The sequence below is a fragment of the Rhinatrema bivittatum genome, chromosome 2 (assembly GCF_901001135.1).
Source record: "Rhinatrema bivittatum chromosome 2, aRhiBiv1.1, whole genome shotgun sequence".
In the NCBI taxonomy this organism is placed as follows: Eukaryota; Metazoa; Chordata; class Amphibia; order Gymnophiona; family Rhinatrematidae; genus Rhinatrema; species Rhinatrema bivittatum.
This window is the reverse complement of record NC_042616.1, coordinates 82259288-82279763: the sequence shown is the minus strand read 5'-3', so window position 1 is coordinate 82279763 and position 20476 is coordinate 82259288. Positions and strand designations below refer to the sequence as shown.

Here is a 20476-nt window from a genome sequence, read left to right as displayed (position 1 = left end):
CATGTTACCTTCCATATACATTTTTATTTTACAATTTTCCACTGACTTACTCCCAAAAAAAAAAAAAAATCACATTTTGAAGTTCCATAAGTTTCTAGATGCATTCAACATCTAAAATGTTGAATGCAAAAGATTAATACCGTACATTCAGTGGCTTACAAAAGTATTTGACCCTTAAAAAGTCAGATTTGTGTGGATTACAAATGACATTTTTCCAGACAGTATAGCAAACCAGTATGCTCTTAAAGTTTTCTAAGTCACAATACATTATTTCTCTGCATTTTTTTTATAAAATAAAATTAAACTCTGAAAAAATGCTGCTTGCATAAATATTCAATCCCTATGCTGTGGAAGTGCTAAATTTACACAGATGAAAGATATTGCCCCAACAATTGGCTTATAATTGGTCTCTACCTGTGATCATTAAAAAGGTCAGTTTTTTGCATAAAGACCCCCTAGTTCCAGTGCCATTGGTCAGACTGTGAATCTGAAGGAAAGCTGTGAAAATGAAGACCAAAGAGCATTCTAAGGAAATTAAAGATAAAGTTATAGAAATGCACAAGATAGGAAAAGGCTACAAAATAATATCCAAATGCTTGGATACCCCAGTGAGCACTGTTGGGTCAATTGTGAGGAAATGGAAGCTGCATCATACCACTCAGACACTGTCTAGACAAGGCTGTCCCTCAAACCTCAGTGTCAGAGCAAGGAGGAGACTTGCGAGGGAAACCACAGAGGCCAACAATCACTTTGAAGGAGCTACAGAGTTCAGTGGCTGAGACTGGAATGGAGGTGAACCAGTCAATCAAATCAAGAGCTCTGCATACAACAGGCCTGCATGGGAGGTGGCTAGAAAGCAGCCATTACTGAAGAAAAACCACATCAATGCATGCATGCCTGGAGTCTGCCAGAAAGCAGTGACCCAGCTAAAATGTGGGATATGGTTTTGTGGTCAGATGAGAAAATGGAGCTTTCTGGTCAAAATTCAAGACGCTGTGTGTGGCACAAACCTAACACTGCCCATTCCTCAAACACCATCCCAACACTAAAGTATGAGGGTGGCAGCATCATGTTATGGGAATACTTTTCCTCAGCAGGCTGGGCATCTTGTTAAAATTGAAGGATGGATATAGAGCAACATACAGGGAGATACTGCAAGATAACCTGCTTCAGTTTGCTAAAAAGTCCATCTTTCAGCAAGACAAGGATCTCAAGCACAAGGCTAAAGCAACTGAACAAAAAGGTGAATATTCTACAATGGCCAAGTCAAAGTCCAGATCTTAATCCAATCGAGAATCTGTGGCACTATTTGAAAATTTGCAGTCTATAAGCATCATCCAACTAACCTGAACAACCTGGAGCAAATCCTGCCAGGAAGAATACACAAAACTCACTCCCGAACAATATGCAAAGCTGGTAGAAACCTACCCCAACAGACAAAGCTGTTATTGCAGCAAGAGGTGGTTCCTCCAAGTTCTAGTCTGAAAGGGTTGAATAATTATGCAAGCACTATTTTTCAGTTTTTAATTTTATCTTACAAAAAAATGCAGAGAAATAATGAATAGTGACTTTGAAAACTTACTTTAAGAGCATAATGGTTTGCAATAAACATACTTTCTGGAACATACTGTCTCATTTGTAAACCACTCAAATCTGATGACTTTTTCGAGGGTTGAATACTTTTGCAAGCCACTGTATATATAATGTAGTCATTACTTCAGTCATATTTAACCTTAGACTTGCTAGCCACATGTGGTTTCTTTTTTATACCACAGTATTTTTTAAAATAGACAGCAAAACCTAAAATAGAGGGTCACGAGAAGAGCCATAAAATGGGTTACTTTTTATTTTAATCATTTTAACAACTTGGACAAGTAATAAACTTAATTAAGGATCTGTAATGGAATATAACAAATTATACACAGGGAAAAATCTCAACACATACCAGTCTACCCAAAAAAAAAACCTAATTTCAGGAAATTAACCTTAAAAAAAAGTTTTAGCTGTAGTAGATACATTTTACTAGCTCAACCATCCTTAGAAATGAATGAAGATGGAAAGGACAATGAGCAACAGGATCAACTCCAACAGTCTTCAAGCACAAAAATAAAGTCAACAGGATTAGTTCATAAAAATCACCACCCTGAAATTTGATAACATTTTACATAGAAAATTTATCCAAAACTGAACCCTAATTGTAAAACATTAGGCCTCAAAATAATAAACTGCTTCTTTTTCTTCTGCTTTTTTGATCAGGATAAACGCTTACTTTTCAGTTTAGAAACATCACATATCACTTATGAAAAAGTTAAGTACCCAATCCCTATCTGGGTCAAATCCACAATTAAAGTTGTAGGCAAAATTTCCTCTTCAAGTCTTATCTAGAGCACCAACTAAATCCAGAGAACCAAAAAAAAGTTGGGGACTCTGTATAGGATTCCCCAGAGTTTTCTTTTAAAGGTGGAAGGTAAGAATTATCCAGCATCTTTAAAACTTCAAATATCTTAAGCATAACCAGGAGGGGGAATTGTTTTTGGAAAATTAGTATAAAAAATTATACACAACATTTCTCAATATTCTCCACTCTCCTAGGCAAAATTAATATCACCAAGTGTGATTCATTATATTTTCTTCAGTCAGCTTCCCAAATATCTAATTTCTTACATTCTAATGTCTCCAGAATATCTCCTTTACAAATAGAATCTTAATTGTGCAGAGAAATGTATAATTTGATCAGAAAGATTTTTCTAGACCTGTAATTAGCATGATATCTTACTACCCTTGGCCGAAAGGAAGAAATCTGTAGCTGTTTAATTTTAAAGCAATGTTTCCCAACTGAAGAAACCTCGTTACGCCTGATTTATCAGTCTACCCTCTCTCTCTCCAAAAACCTCTTCCAAACCTCGACTCTGCCACTTCTTTGCCTTGCTGAACCCCAATAGCTTCAGCTTCTCTGGCTGTCTTCACCCCTACAAGAACCCCAACACAAATGTCACTGGTCTGTCAGACTGAGAGCCCCTGGGTACATCTTCCAGGACAGGCTAGACCGCAGGGATCCAAACCTCTGGGCTTAGCATCACATTAAGCTCTGGAGAGCTTGCAGACTATAGCTTCTCCAGCAGGCCGCTCCAAGGAGACTTTACCCACAAATCTATCATCAACCCTAATCGGATGACATGGGAATCTACTGGGCCTGACAAGAATGATGCAGGAGCTGTAGGGAAACATTGGTCTCCCCTTCCATTTCGCCTATATGTAAATGAGGTCAAACGCCAAACAGACCACCTGCAGTGCAAGCTAAACTTCCACCATTAAAATGGTCTTTTTAAAATTTATTGCACAGTGTCAAATTACTAAAGTCCTGAATACTGTTGCATTTCTTAAACATACTCAAGTTCCATAAACTGCAAGGTCTATGCAGAAGTACATTGTGGCACTACATCCATTTCAGGTCCATTTACGCTTTCATAGGTCCCATCTGTGCCCAATTTTAGATTAAAAATGAGAAACTGTACCTGCTATTTGTACTGAGCCATCTTCTCCAAGAAGAATATTCCCTGCTTTCACATCCCTGTGGAAAACAAAAGCAATGATAAATAAGACCATTTATTACAGGCCTGATATTCAGTGCTGGACATTTAAGTAACTTAGCCAGATATGATTAATCCAGCTAAATTAAGATATATATTCAGAGACATGTTAAAGCTGCTGAAAATACACATATGTTCACACTTAGCTGGATAAGTCAATCCGGCTAAGTTTAGACCTACTTTATGGGGAGTCTAAAACTTGTGGCTAGCTCAGAATATCAGTAGTCAATCGTATAATTTATATTGCTAACTCGCTCCACCCCCAATCTGCCCAGTACATGCCTTTTTGTGCATGTAACATTTAGCAGTATAAGGGACTTATACGGCTAAGCAGTGGCTGTTTATCGTAGGCGCAAATTCAGTGACTGCTACTTAGCTGCGCAAGTCCCACTTATCCAGCTAAATAGAACTGAATGAGCTTTGAATATTGGGCCCATCATGTTTAGCTCAATGTCTCTAGGCCTTCAAATAAAAATGCTGAATAACCCTTCATAGTAATTTAATATCTAACCTTAAATCCCAGAAATGTAATGGCCAATTTCAATGCCTTAGCAATTTTATAACTACCGGTATTTACCAATTTGCTTATAAATCCACACTGTAGATTAACTTTGTTAGCATGTTAAGTGAGTTCTCTGAGGAATACAGTGCCTTTCAGTGCATTGTTTGCAACTATACTGTAGAACTGAAAAATATTTAAGGAAAACACTCAGTGTTCTATGGAAACTACCTAAAAGTTCAAGAATAAATACCACTGCTCAAATTTGCCAGGGTCACAAAGTGAAAGCAAAGGAGTAAACCCGAGGCCAGTAATGTAATATCTTTCCATGCCTCTCAGCTAGAGGATTTTACAGTTAACAGGAGACTGTCACTATAGCCAGCAAAGACTGCAGAGTTAATTGCATATGATGTATAAAGCTATAATTTAAACAAATCCCTAAAATAAGACTCACTCATTTCAATAGAGAACAATTTTCAAGATGGCTAATTCATATAGCAAATGGTGTTTTAGTACAATCTTCTATATTTCTTTTAGAAACCTTATGTCCAATTGTTAATGAGAAACTACTCCTCCTCTACTAGTGGTGCCATTTTTATTTTGCCAAAAATAGTTAGAACAATCAAATTTACTGCCAAAATATAGATGTTTGACATTTTTCAGATAATTTCCACATACAGCAACTGGGTTATGCACATCTCTAAGAAAAGCAAATATCTGGCAATGATTTGCTTTTTCAGATTACTTAATTCCTTTTCTTTATATCATTCTAAAAATGCTCTACAAATTTTTTAAACTACAACGTTGTTGCTTAGCTTAACTGCTATTCTCTGAAGACAGCACACATTACTACATGATAGTGCTCAGCATCAAATTGCCACTGCTATTAATTGCATTAGTAGCATGGGATCTTCTTGGTGTTTGGGTACTTGCCAGGTTCTTGTGGCCTGGTTTTGGAAACAGGATGCTGGGCTTGATGGACCCTCGGTCTGACCCAGCATGGCAATTTCTTATGTTATGTTCTTAAACCTTCCTGGAAAGCAAAAGCCTTCAATTGTACGTGTGGTAGTTCCTACACCATAGTGGCTCCTCTTAGTTCCATTAAAAAAAAAGTGGGAGAGAAGAGGATAAAATAAAGATAGAAGAGTTTGTATGTCTGGTTAACTATCTTCAGAGAAGAACAGCTACAGATAAAAGCAATATCACTTTCTCTGAAGACAAACTGCTCAGTGTCAAACCTGCAGGGTTCCCTAGTTAAGGGTGGTTTATTATTTATTAGGATTAACTTGCTCACCCAAGATGAGGTACCACAGCTTAAGTAAAAAGGTGCAACAGCTTAGAAAAAGTAAATAAAGGTGTGACAAAAAGGTAGATACCCAGATGCTTTTGCTTATCTAAGTTCTTAAACCTTATTTAAGTAAATAAAAGTTTAACAACTTAGATAAGCAAAAGTACAACTATATAAACATGCAAACCACCAAAGGAATATCCCACTTAATAGGTGTTCAACTTAAGTAAACAAGGAAACAACCAAAAGATACAGCAGTTTAAAGAAACCAACAGTGGTCACTTAAGGTCATGCAGACATAGGCCTCAGATACAACAGTTGTGGTGAACAAAGAAGGGGAACAATCAGCTGAATTGCCAAGTGGGAAATATTTTGTTTACAAAAGAATTCCTTTTAAATCTTTTTTAAACAGTGAAGACAACCTGAAGTCACAAAAATGTATCCTTGGGTGAATGAGTTGGGCTCTACTTCTTAAAGAGACCATGGAGAGCAGGCAAGTCAAACCTACTATCCTGCCAAGAGGCTCCTTCCAGACAGAGATGGGATGTGAATGTCTAGACTGAACGCCAAATTGCAACCTTGCAAATCTCCTCAGTGAAAGAACAGCACACCAATAACGTGATGCCCCATTACGGGGCTTGATAGAAAGTCAGGCCTGCCTCAACATAAGAGATACAATTTCCTATATAAATAGACAAACAGTACACCTTGTCTCAGCACTCCCAAGTCCAACAGGATCAAAAGAAAACGCTGGCTGGATGTTCTAAGGGGCAGAGTCTGCTCCAGGAATAAGGCTACAGCTCTCCTGTAACCCAAGGCATGAACAGTCTTGTCTCCTTTAGGGACCTAAAACAAAGATAAGGATCCTAAGGTCTGCACAATAGGAAATGTGGTCAGGATAACTGATTAAGATGGAAGATGACATCGTGCTGTGAGACCCAATCCAAACAATAGGATGTGAATGTGTGGAAAGAAATCCATGTTACAGCCTTACAGATCTCCTCCATGGAGACTAATTTAAGGTGGGCTGCCATGGCTCTGGCATAACGAACCTGGACATGACCCACCAGATTCAGGCAATTTGCTGGCCAAGTAGATAGAGTGTGCTTAGCAAGAATAATCCCCAGTATGTTTATGACAGAAGTAGCAAAAAGCTGAGTGGTCTTGATAAGTTTATTTTGGTTTGTGTCTTGCTTCATTCATATACAGTGTACTTAGTTAACACAAAAATTGATACAATAAAGCAGTCAAATTATCTGATCATGCTTTTTATTAAAAACTGAATTAAACCTCTCTCTGCCCCCAGCATCTCATAAACCCACTTTATTTCTATTACCTTCCTAGCCACAGCCCTCCTGTAAAGTCCCACCCAAGTGAGGTCAGCCTCCTACTCCCAAATAGACTAATAGAAAAGTTTTAATTGCTTGGCAAAAAATCAGTCTATTATGGTTGCAATACCCTTGGGAAGGTTCTTCCAGTGCCAAGGGCTGCCACAAAAATAAAGGCCTGATCTCTAGTGCACTGTAGTCTGGCATTTCTAATGACAGGGATGTCCAGCTGGCCAGCCTGCAATGACCATGTCTTTTTTGCAAGTTCATACAGAGCTAGTTTAATCTACTTCTGTACTGTATTCCCTTCCAGATCCATCCTCCTTCCACGTCTGGTTTCTAACACCCCGAGACATCCTTCATCTAAATATCAAATAGCCAAGACAGATACATACCTAATTCAATTAGCATTAAAAAAAACAAACCACTGTTAATCTATTATTCCAAAAGCAATTCAAACACACTATAAGCTACCCATAACAGAAATGCAGGAGACCAAATGCACAATGCAAAATAGGGAATCTCTGTGGAATTTTATTCCTTTCCATTTAAACCTTTTCCCGCTAAGATTAATGCATTCTTGCAGCTAGACAGTTGGCAATTCAAGTTAATGGACATCTGTGAGTTATAATATTGAAATCTGATATGGTTCTTCAGTGCTATGAATGATTTTAAAGCAAGTATGGTTTTTTGATGTTTGTTCTTTTGCCATTTTATGTTTCATGAGTGCCCTATTTTGTATTTTGCATTGTGCATTTGGTATTCTGCATTTCTATTATGACAGATGGGTGGTTTAAAGCTTTTGAATTGTTTTTGGAATATAAGATTAATAAAGTGTTTGTATGCTAATTGAAATTAGGTGTCTGCATTCATTTCACCACCCAGAATCATTCAGAGCCACAGCAGGAAGAACAAGAGAGAAGCATATGCTATCTCCTCTATGCTCTTCTCTCCCACAAGGGAAGATTACATTACATTAGACAGCAAAAGCTAGAGAGGGGGGAAAAAAGCACAGCTGCAGCCAAGTCACTAGTGGGCTAAAAAATTCCCAGTGACTAGGCAGGCAGCGGAGTCAATGATGACAGAAAGGAGAGCATTCTCAAAAGCTGATTATACACAAATACTGTGTCAAAGATTTTTAGCACCATTTCCCAAATCTCATACCATTCAAGATTTCTTGCCTAGTACCTTTCTCCAAACCTCCTAGCCCCTTTATAAGAAAAAACTTATTACAGTTTAGGAAGAATTAAAATGCAATAAGATGTTTCAAATCTTGTTGGGAACAGGTAAGCTACTGTAATTAAATTTAAATAAGTACCCAACTTGTAAATAGCAAAAAAAAAAAATCTTTAGACAGGAAGTAAAACTATTTTGAACATGGATAAACAAATATCCGTTAAAATCATTTTCACAAAAACAGAAAATCTCCATAAATTTAATTTCTGGTCAGGCTAGAAAAACAGATTCCTCAAAAAAAGAAGATGTGGCAAAGTTTGACATTTTTCATTCTTTAAAATCTGCTAACACACAAAACTTTTTTTCCAACAGGATACAAGAGTAAAAGGAAGATAAAAGGGACTTCCAGATCAACAGTAGTCAAACTAGAGTCTCAGTCCCAGAAATTCTCTGATTCTGTTTAATGTTCTCATCCCAAATTCTCTCCTACTTCCTAATGGTTTGGATGTGTGGTAAATAGTCTATCAAATAGCTGAAGCTATGTACTAAAAGGGTGTGTCTGAAACCAAAAGATTTCCCACTGGCTTGAGACAGGAGCATGTATGTTTCATTTTAATTCAGTTTGTTGCTCCAGTCCACCTGCCTCAAAGTATGAACCTCAGATGAACTGCATAGTAAGAAACTCAATTTAGTAGACCAAGATGTCCACTGGTCCTAGCTTCACAAATTTCATTTGTAGAAATTGGAGGTTACACCATGACATTTAAGCTTTATGAAAAACACTCCCGCAAAGTTTTTAACACAGATAGGAGAAAGAACAAACTTATTGAGGAAAAAACATTTGACTCCAGAAATTCTAATCTGCTCCACATAAAACATTTTTCAGTTGTGAGTATAAAGAGAATATTTAATATCTGGTTATAAATCTAGACTCAGTAACTCCCATTTCTAGCCTACTTTTTGAAGGGACTGTAGATTATGAAATTGCCATGTCTGCCTGTAGACTCCCCCTAACTTGTGTTTGGTGTCCTGGGCAGACCAAAATAGTCAGCGTATCAGGGGAGCCAAAAGGATCCCAACAAATTTTTCTTAGTGGGTAGGGCAGGGGAGGAACAATGTATACATGATGTACATGCAGTTGCATCAGTCCTGCATGCAACTTGTTATAATCTTGAAGCCTGAAACCTTACTGTACACATTAAATTCCATCACCAAGTTGGGAAAGAGCAAGTGGTTTAAACATGCACTTATTAGGATGTCCACTGAAATTTCAACAAAAGGTGCACAATTACACTAAAAGCTCTGAAAGGGATACAGAGGCAAAACAGCAGAGATGAGAAAAAGACTGAGCAAACAAAGTACAAGGTGTAATACCCATTCATGTAGTTTAGAATTAATAATTGGAAAAGAATCTGAGCAGTGAGAAAGAAACGGACAAGCCTTAGAAACGTTCATAAGTTGAATGCAACTGAAAATACAATAATCAAAATAGTCCACATCAAGGTTATCGGTTGAGTAAATGGTGAGTACCCAAAAAAAGAAAAAAAAAAAAAAAAAAAAAAAAAAAGAGTCAGGTCAAAAATGGGATGGCCTAGAGAAAGGCTGGGTGGAAAAAAATTGCTAACAGCCTAAAATTAGGGTCCTGGTACTGCCCAGACAGATGTGCCAACACCACATAAAGGAGACAGAGTCTGGAGAAGACAGCAAGAGAACAAAAAAGCCAAAAAAGCCAAAAAAAAAAAAGCAAAATGAAAAATAATTTGCAAAAAATATCCCAATGGTTCTTAAAATGTTTTGGCTGGCACCCAAGCTTTCTAATATTTCTCCTTCACTGGCCAGAGCCAATTTTAACACTTTTTTTTTATGTAGCTGCAGGTCACAAGCATATATGCTCATGCCACTACAGCTCAGTGACAGCTGCAGTCATTGTAAGTTATATTGAGATAGATATGGCTGTGCTCATAAGTTTAAATACCCCTGGCAGAATATGTAAGCTATTTAGCATTTTAAGAAAAATGAGGGACCAGACAAAACATAGCTTAATTTGAAACACATTAAAAAATAAGACATTTTGCATAATAGAATAGCACAATCATTAAACAAATCATTGCAATAAAGGAAATAAAATGGTTCCTGTTCAAAAGTTGGCATACTGTTAGTTCTTAATATTGTGTATTGCCCCCTTTTGATTCAATGATAGTTGTGAATGAGGCCCTTTATTTTCTCATGTGGTAAAGCTGCCCATTCCTCTTGGCAAAAAGCCTCCAGATGCTGTGAATTCTTTGGTTTAGCATGAATTGCATGTTTGGGTTCTCCCCAAAGTGGCTCAATGATGTTGCAGTCAAGAGACTGAATGCTACTCCAGAACCTTCACTTTCTTCTGCTGCAGTCACAGAAGGGTCAACTTAGCCTTATGTTTCAGATAATTGTCATGTTGGAAAGTTCAAATGTGTCCATGTACAGCTTCCTGCTGATAAATGCCAATTCTCCCCCAATATTTACTGATAAGATGCTGTTCTGGGTCAGGTAGACAAAGTTTGGAAAGAGTTTAGTTGCCTGGATGGCAATCAGTCCTCAAGACAAAGATTGAGTTTGAAATTCTTTATTGTACAGCAAGTTCTGCTTACAACTGTTGCATCTCAAATGAAAGCCCCAAGACAAAGATCTTTGGTAACTGGAGACAGGGTAGCAGGTGGGAGAAGGAGGTCTCTTGTGTTGCAGGAGTTCGTTTATGGTAGAGGTAGGGAGCTTGAGGAATATGAGGCTGATTTAGTCTTCAAAGGCAGTAAGAAAGAATGTAAAAAACTTGATCATTTCAGGGATTTTTACAGAGCGCTGCTGGCTCAGAAGGAAATGTGGGGTGAACTGAACTCTCGAGAGCTGCTAAAGGAAACACCTCCACAAGCTGGGGACAGGGGGGCAAGGTCCAATGGCAGCGAGCCTAAGAACCATGTGACACAGGGGGAGCATGAAGGGCAGTGCCTTGAGCCTACAAGGTACCTAGGAAGACTCAAGTTAGATTGAGGGGCTATAACTTATAACCCCCCTCCCCCCTAAAAAAATAATCAGCAAGCAGAGATCCACCCCCATGCTTCATGGTAGGGATGGTGTCATCATAGGCCTTGACGACTTCTCTCCAAACATAGCGTTTATGGCTATGACCATAAAGTTTAATTTTGGTTTCATCACTCCAAATTTTGTTCCAGAAGTTTTAAGGCTTCTCTAGATGCTGTTTGGCGTATTGGAAGTGGGCTGTTTTGTGGCAGCAGTGCAGCAATGGCTTTTTTCTGGTAACTCTACCTTGCAGCCCATTTTTGTTAAACGTAGCTCCTTATTGTACAGTCTGAAAAACTCACTGTTTCAGAGAAGCCTGTATTTCAGTAAAAGCTGCTTATGGGTTTTTCTTCACATACCGACAAATTTTCCTAGCAGTTATGTCTGAAATTTCTTAGTTTACTTGAATGTGGCTTGATATTAACAGAACTCAATTTTCCACTTCTTGATCAGAGTTTGAACAGTACGAATTTGCATTTTCAAATGTTTTGATATTTTTATATTTTCCTGATTTATAAAAGTTGAACTACTTTTGCTCGCAGAATTTAAATATCGCCCACCTTATAACATAGAAACCCTAAAAGACAAATTAGAAGAAAAACAAATGGATTACACCAACTGCAGCTCCGCAACTACAGCATGGATGCAAACCACGAAGAATTTAACCGACTAGATAAACTCAATAAAATATATTAACATAAAGGAACCCAAAGAAACAAAACCCTGCCATAATGAAAAGATAAAGGAAACCAAAAGAAATCTGAGAAAAAAAATGGAGAAAAAACAAAACTGAAAACCTTATTAAATACAGAAAACACCTGGCCCATTATAAACAAATAATCCTCAACGCAAAGAAATATTACAGTACTAAAATGGAAAAATTTGCAAACAATGCAAGAACCCTACTCACCATTGTAAAAAACTTCAATGACAAAGCTGACTCTCCCCAAAACCTACCAGTAAATAGATGTAATGAAATAGCTACATTCAAGGACAAAATTATGAACCTAAAGATTCCCAATATAACTAAAAGCATTAAAATGCAAAAAAGAGACATTAAACAATGGACAACATTCAATGAAATATCAGAACTAGAAGTCGAAGCCATGCTAAAAAAGATAAACCCCGCCCCACATGCACATGACATACCAACCATAGACATAAAAAAAATAGCCAACAGTCCTCAGATACTAATACACATCAATCTATCCTTACAAGAAGGAACCATGCCAGACCACTAAAAGGGGCAATCGTAAAACCAATTCTAAAGAAAAAAAAACAGCTAGCTGCTCATCCTGAATAATTATAGACCAGTATCAAACTTACCACTAATTGCTAAATTAATAGAAAAAGCTATACAAAAACAGCAGAACACTTAGAGAACAATAAACTGTACCCATCACAACACGGCTTTCGCAAAAACTATAGCACAGAAACACTACTGCTTGCACAAACAGACATGAGAGGCTTCTACAGCGGTAAACATTACATTCTAGTGATGCTAGACCTATCAGTGGCATTCGATACTGTAAATCACAACATTCTATTAAATAGATAAGAAATAGGACTAAGTAACAATACCTAAATAGATACTTCCAAGTACAGATCAAAGACGTAATGTCAGAAAAAATAAACCTTCAAACAGGAATCCCACGGAGATCAGCTTTATCGGCCACTCTATTCAACATATACATGCTGCCACTATGTCATCTGCTAGCTGGTCTGGGCATCTCACATTACGTATATGCTGATGATATTCAATTAATTTTACCTATCGATTGCACAATAGAAAAAACATTAAACATAGCTAACTATCTTGATATCAAACAGCTACTAAACCAAATGGAATTAAGTTATTAGAGAGAAAACAGAATTCCTACATTTAGAACGTAAAAACATTGAAATCATTCAAAACCCAATCACACTCAAACAACCAAAAAATGGAATTAGCAGAGAAAGTAAGAAACCTCGGAGTGATAACTGACATGGAGCTAAGCCTAAAACACATATCTTTAAAAGTAAGGGAAGGATACGCCAAACTCATGACTCTTAGAAGACTAAAACCACTAACAACCAATAACTTCCGATTGGCGTTACAAGCTCTGATTTTCACTAGCACCGACTACTGTAATGCTCTTCTACTGGGTTTACCATACACTACAATAAGACCACTCCAAATACTACAGAACACTGCCACAAGAATTCTAACTGGTAAAAGTAAAAGAGACCATATCACCGAAACCCTAGCTGAACTACATTGGTTACCCATTGAGCAAAGAATACAGTACAAAACCCTATGTACCATACATTAATACATAACAAAAAAGCTGAATGGCTAAACACAGCCCTTCGCGTACACATCCCTCACAGAAACCAGAGATCAGCAAATAAAGCACTACTAACTATTCCCTCGGTGAAAACAGCAAGACTAACCCAAGTAAGGGAAAGGGTGCTTTCCTTAGCAGGACCTACAATATGGAACACCATGCCTTTAGAGATCAGATTACAAAGAGACATTAAAACCTTCAGGAAAAGTTTAAAAACATGGCTATTTAAACAAGCATATCAAAAAGAGAGTGGAGAGTAGAATCTAGAGAAATGTAGGATGCGGTCAGTAGAACACCCACACACATTGCCCTAATCTATAAGTGTGTGTATTGTATTTTTTTTTTTTTATACTTTTGTTCACTACCAAAGGATAAGATATTATGATTAATTTTAAAGCGGTCACAGATAATGGACATAATGTGTCACACCCACCACTTAGTATTTATGATGAAACTATATTACCGTACCTGATGGCACCTGTTTAGTGGATAAAAATCAAAACATCTAACATTAATATTTGTGCCTTGTTGTAAACTGTTGTGATGGTACCTAGCTTAACGAAGGTATAGAAAAGATTTTAAATAAAATAGATTCTTTGACAGTTCTTTTGCTTTCCTCATCTTTCAGTAACCAAAGTCAGTGCAGCCCTGACTGAAATGCATAAAAGTTTCTCAAGAGCTAAGAAACTATTTATACACAAACACTAATTACAATCAAACAAGGCACAAGTGTGGATACCTACCCTTCATTGCCATCTCAACCTGTGGGTGTCAACTTGTGTATATCAGCCCAAACATTCAAGGGTATGCAAACTTTTGAACAGGACCATTTTATTATTTCCTTTATTGCTATGGTTTGTTTAATCATTATGCTATTCTGATGCATAATAGCTTAATTTGAAACATTAAAAATAAGATTTTTTTTCTGATCACCCATGTTTTTACACAATGCTACACATCTTACAAATTCTGCCAGGGGTATGTAAACTTATGAGCATAACTAAGTAAGTGTTGTGGTGACATTTGGCTGCACCTTTCTCAAGATCATTTATGTTACAGTCAAAGGAACGTACTGTTTTTCTTTAAAGAAAGTCAACCTTAGATCAGACTGAATGCCATCCTGACAACCTCTGAGAAACTCTTCTCTATTCAGACTTCTTCAGTTAAGTACTGGTCATAGGAGCTATTCAGCCTCAAGTCACCTACAAAAGATAGATGCCAGCAGTGGGCTTTTTCTATAATCAGACCAATCTTGTGGAATGCTGTACCCACTGCAATTCATGTAATTGATGATTACTGTGCTTTTAGCAAGCACTTAAAGCATTTTATTTTACCCAAGCCTTTGGAGGTTGAAATAGACTTAAGCACTTTAATTTCAGTTTTAATTTATGATTTATGTTCTTGTTTGTGTACTCAGAAGTTTTGTTTTTTTATGTTTTAAATTGTAATCTGTCCTGAACTACTTGTCCAGAGTAGGGTGGAATATAAATGATTTTAAATAGTCTCCCTAAAATTAAAGCTAAATCCATAGCCCAAGGAATTAATAGAATACTCTGGATTCAGTGCTAAACAAAATAGAGTAGTGATAGAGAATGTCCCCCTGAAATATTCCTCATTGGAACTTGATTTAAGGAATGACTTTTTCTACCTTCATAATTCAGATGGTGTATATTCTGCCACATGTAAACGATGCCCTCGGTCTACAGTTCACTCTGCATATTTCAAGGCAATTTATTGCCCATGAGTGTGGTATGCAATCAACAGCTTTTCTTTATTTTTGATATAGTCAATCCATGCTATACTAATGTTTTGATTTTTCCTACAGCTGTCCATAGGAAAATTGGTTCTTACTTGATCATTTTTGTTCCTGTAGTACCACGGATCAGCCCAGACTCCTGGGTTTTGCCACCCCTCCAGCAGATGGAGTCAGAAGTTTTAATCTGAGGTGCCACCTACAGTCCGTCAGTATGAATCAGTATCAAAGCAGAATGGCCCAAAACCAAAATTTAACTATATACAAACAGGCTCACTAATTCCAAGTGGAAACAGAACTCATGAGAACAAATTGAATCTGCAGATCCAAAACAAATGAATACTGAATGAGTGGACTCTCCATTACCGGTATGCCTAAATTGGGCTGGACTCTGGACTGATCTGTGGTTCTACAGGAACGAAAATTATCAGGTAAGAACCAATTTTCCTTTCCCTGTACATACCCGGATCAGTCCAGACTCCTGGGATGTACCAGAGCTTTATTACCTGGGGTGGGACCCGGAGAGGCCGCTCAGAGCACACCCTCTCCAAAGCCCCCAAGCCCCCCCCCCGAGGCTGGGGCCTGGACATCCAGTCTGTAATGCCTGGCGAATGTGTATAAAGACTTCCATGCAGCTGCTCTGCAAATCTCGTGGCAAGACTTGACATTCAGCCCAAGACGCTGCCTGCAAACGGGTAGAATGAGCATGAAGTCCAAATGGCAGAGGTCTACCCCGCAACAAATATGCTGAACTTACAGCCTCTTTCTTTCAGCCAGCTAGCAATAATAGTCTTAGAAGCCATATTTCCTCTCTTTGGACCACTCGACAGTACAAAATGGTCGGACACCCGAAACGCGTTCGTAACCTCCAGATAATGCAGAAAAGCTGTGCGAACATCCAGTTTCCTTAAGTCTCTAAAAAAAAAAAAAAAAGGAACAGACCGGTCCAAATCTGGAAATGATAGGAGCTCCACCGACTGATTCAGGTGAAAAGAGGAAACTACCTTTGGCAGAAAAGAAGGAACCGCCCATAGACTCCAGACTCCAAAACTCAAGAAAGGTTCTCTGCAAGACATCACCTGAAGCTGACACCTTGCGAGCAGATGAAATCGCTACCAGAAAATTCACCTTTAACGTGAGATCTTTCAACGTCGCCCTTTTTAAAGGCTCAAAGGGCTGAGCACACAAGGCTGAGAACTAAATTTAGGTTCCAAGAAGGACAAGGGTGTCTTACCGGAAGCCATAAGTGCTTTGCTCCCCAAAGAAAACTAGCGACAACCGGATGTGTAGCTAAGGCAACTCCCTGAATAGTACCATGTAAACAATCAAGATCTGCTACCTGCACTCTAAGAGCTCCATAAATCCTTGGATAGTCCGGCTTGTAGGAAACACAAAATATCAGAAACCGATGCTTGAGTAAGGACCACCTCATGCTCCACGATTCAAAGACTCTCCACAACCAGACATAAGCCAGGGAAGTGGATGGCTTGCAGGATCTCAAAAGCGTAGGCACAACCGTGTCAGAATATCCATTGCTCTTCAGATGCTGCCTCTCAAAAGCCATGCCATTAGACAAAAGCGATTTGCCTCTTCCAAACAGACAGGTCCTTGATGTAGAAGGGCTGGGAAACCCTGAAAACGCTGAGGTTCTGCCACAGTCAGATTGAGCAGATCTGCAAACCATGGACGCCTTGGTCACTCTGGAGTGACCAAGATCACCTCTGCTGGGTGGAGTTCTATTCGCCTGAGTACCTTGCTGATCAGAGGCCACGGCGGAAACATGTACAGCAAGACATTTGTCGGTCAGGGAAGAACCAGAGCATCCACTCCTCCTGCTCCAGTCTCCCTGTGGCGACTGAAGAAGCACGGGGCTTTGGCATTCCTGAACGTTGCCATCAGATCCATTCTGGGTGTGCCCCATGCTGCGCATATGAGCTGAAAACCCTCGCCCAACTCCCTGGGATCAAGACTGACAACTGAGAGTCTGCCTGAACGTTGTCGACGCCGGCTTTGTGGGATGCCGTAATGTTGACCAGATGCTGCTCCGCCCAGCTTATCAACTGTTGATACTGGTTGGCTTTTCGTCCCTCCTTGGCAATTGATATACGCCACTGTGGTTGCATTGTCGGACAGAAACCTGACAAACTTCCTGTGAAGGAGTGGAAGAAAGGCTTGTAATGCAAGAAACACTGCTCTGCTCTCCAGGCGAATGATTGAACACAGAGATTCCTCTGGAGACCACAGCTCCTGCACGGATTTCCCCAGACTGCTCCCCAGCCAGAGAGGCTGGTATCTGTGGTAATCACCGACTACTCGGGCACTACCAGGGGAACCCCTCGACTCAAGTTGTCAGAGAAGCCACCAATCGAAGCTGGACCATGCAGAATCAGTAAGAGAAAGGGGCAGATGAAATTGCTCGGAGATTGGGTTCCACTGGGAAAGCAATGGTGATTGCAAAGGATGCATATGAGCTTAGGCCCAGGGCACTAACTCCTGGGTTGAAGTCATCAGTCCTAGGACCCGCAAGTAATCCCGTACCTCTGGGAGGATGTCTGGACAATAAGTCCAGAACTTGACCTTAGCAGCTTGAAAATGCGGTCTGTGGTAAGGAAAACTCCCCTGTTGTGTGTCGAACAGGGCCCCAGGAATTCCAAAGACTGGGAAGGTACTAGACAACTCTTGGCAAGGTTGGCCACCCAACTGAGCTCTCTCAATAGCTGAAGAACTTTGTGGATCCCGAATGGCAAAGCAAGTCTGACTTCGCCCAAATCAGCCAGTCTAGGTATGGATGCACCAAAAATCTCTCCCGCTGGAGTTGTGCTGCTACCACAACCATTATCTTGGTGAAGGTCTGGAGCGCAGTAGCAAGACCGAAAGGCAGAGCTCAAAACTGATAGTGATGTCCCAGAATGAAAAACCGTAGAAACCTCTGGTGGGATCCCGGATGCCTATGTGTAAGTAAGCTTCCGTTATATCCAGCGATGCCAGGAACTCTCCCTTTCGCACTGAGGCAATGACTGACCTCAGTGTCTCCATGTGGAAACGAGGCACCCAAAGGCATCTGTTGACCCGCTTTAAATCTAGTATGGGTCGGAAGGTTCCCTCCTTCTTGGAAACCATGAAGTAAATGGAATAGCAGCTTCTTCTCCGTTCCGCAGAAGGAACTGGCAAAATTGTGCCTAGTTCGAGAAGACTCTGCAATGTGTCTTATATGGCCTTTCATTTCTCGTCTTAACTGCATGGGAAAACCAGAAACAGTTTGAGGGCTCCGTGCAAAATCAAAAGTGTAACCTTGACTTATCACCGTGAGGACCCACTGGTCCGACGTTAATTTGGCCATTCCTCATAAGAGAGACAGTCTGCCTCCCACTACTGGTACAGAGGAATGGACCTGCTGATTTTCATTGTGAGGCAACAACTCCAGGAACAGACTGGGGGTTACTGGATCTACCGAAATGTCGGCCTCGAAAGGACTAAGACCAGGATAGTTGTCTACTCTGATTTTGCCGAATGGAAGAATCAGTAGACTGGGAGTTTGGAATATCAGATTTCCCCAGAAGCCAGACAGAGCAGAAAAGGAGCCCCTCGATCTGGGCCGATCCTCTGGTAATCTTTGTACTTTATTCTCTCCCAGGGATTGAATCATGTCCTCCAAGTCCTTTCCAAAAAGCAACTTGCCCTTGAAAGGCAGTGAACCCAGCTGAGCTATGGAAGACAATTCCACAGACCAGTTTAACCATAGAAGCCTGTGTGCCAAGGCAGCAGAAACCATAGATCTGGCTGAAGTCCATAACAGGTTGTAGAGCATCAGCACTGTAAGCAATTGCCACTTCCAGACAGCCTGCCTGTACAGCTTCCCCGTCTGAAAGACTGTCATTGGCCTGTAGTAGTTGCACCCAGCGCAGGCCAGCTCGCAAAGGAAAAAAAAAAAAAAAAAACTGCTGCACATAGCAGCCTGCACGCCCAGTGCTGAGACTTCAAAAATTTTCTTGAACTGGAGCTCCAACTTCCGATCCTTCAGGGCTGTTGCCCCTGTGAATGGGATGGTAGTCTTTTTGGTAACTGCATCCACTGCCGCATCCACCTTAGGAACACGAAGAAGGTCCAAAGCATCCTCTGGCAAGAGGATACAGCTTATCCATTGCATTGCTAGCCTTCAACCCGATGTCAGGAGTGTCCCATTCCCTGAGCAATAAATCAGACACCAAAAAATTAAACAGGAATGAAGTGGTCAGACCCCGCAGATCTAACAATACTGGATCCATAGCTCCCAACCGGGATTCTTCTAGCAGCAACTCTATGCCTAACTCCCCCAAAATTGCAGGAATAAGAGGACCCAGCTCCTCCTTTCTAAGAAGGCAGAGCACCTTCAGGTCATCCCCCTCAACTACATGGGAGTTCCAGGGAGAATCCTGCTGCTGGATCAGTATCACAATCTACCCCCAGTGGAGGCTTAGATGGCATGGTTTGATCATCCGGGTCCGAAGCATCTGAGGAGGAATCTGTGCCTGCTTGGGGTGCTGCAGAACGTAAAGGGTGCTTAACCTTTGATGCGCCAGCGCTACTTGTGGACTTTGACCACTTCCATGCCTTTGAAATGGGCATATCCAATGAAATTCTCCCCCACCTGCTTCTTTCCCTGTTTTCCTGGCCTTAAAGGCCTTATGAAGCAGCAATATAAATTCTGACAAAAGACAGGAGGACAAGGAGTCAGAAGCCCCCTCAGGGCTGTCCTCTGCCACACCCACATCTTGTCTCTGCGTTCAGCCCCCCCGGGGGCCATTTGCTGCGAGGATAAGGGTAGTGGGAGAATCCCCCCCCCCCACGGCAGCCCTGAAAGAGCTTAAAATGGCTTCCATTCCTGCACTCAGCGGGAATGGATCAAGAGAAGGAGCCCTGGGTCTCTCACTCGTTACAGCAGTGTGAGTGCTCCCCCCATCATCCCCGGCCGAAACAGAGGTTCCTTCCCCCGGGGAGACAAGATGAGCACAGGCCGTCGTGCAATAAACGTGCACACGCCGAGCCGCAGGCCTGGCAAACTGCTCCTCGCGGCATGGCTGAAGGAGCCCCGGAGCGTAGTGAAAGTCGGCTGTGAAAGAAGACAGCAGGCAAGCAAAAATAGTAACCGTGAGGGAAGGGAGAACCTGATTGCACAACACTTCAAAATTAAGAACTCCCCCCCACCCCCCCAAACTTGTATGGTCCTTAGTAGGTCCTGGTCCTGCTGGGGTGAGTGAGCCGGGCTCCCTGGTATCATCCCCAAAGCAGCAATTGGTCAATAGGGTCCTTGACCCCCTAGCCTTAGCAGCCTCTAGCATTAGGTGGGGTGGTCCCCTCAGGACCTGACAATCCCCTGGGAGGCTAAAAGGAATCTTCGTCAAATAGTATACTTTAAAAAAAAAAAAAAAAGTTTTCAGCTAAGTCACTTTTTTTTTTTTTTTTTTTTTTTTTTTTAAAGGAA

The 20476-nt window shown here is 40.4% G+C and overlaps 1 protein-coding gene across 5 annotated transcripts in view; it reads right to left on the bottom strand.

Moving 5' to 3' along the window:
* The window catches only part of OXSR1 (oxidative stress responsive kinase 1), a 330066-nt gene that overhangs the window by 182914 nt on the left and 126676 nt on the right, over window positions 1-20476 (bottom strand). For all 5 annotated transcript variants that reach the window (XM_029588383.1, XM_029588379.1, XM_029588380.1 and 2 more), the window contains exon 5: window positions 3516-3571. In XM_029588383.1, the coding sequence (XP_029444243.1) occupies window positions 3516-3571 (56 nt within the window). The remainder of the gene's footprint in view (window positions 1-3515; window positions 3572-20476) is intronic.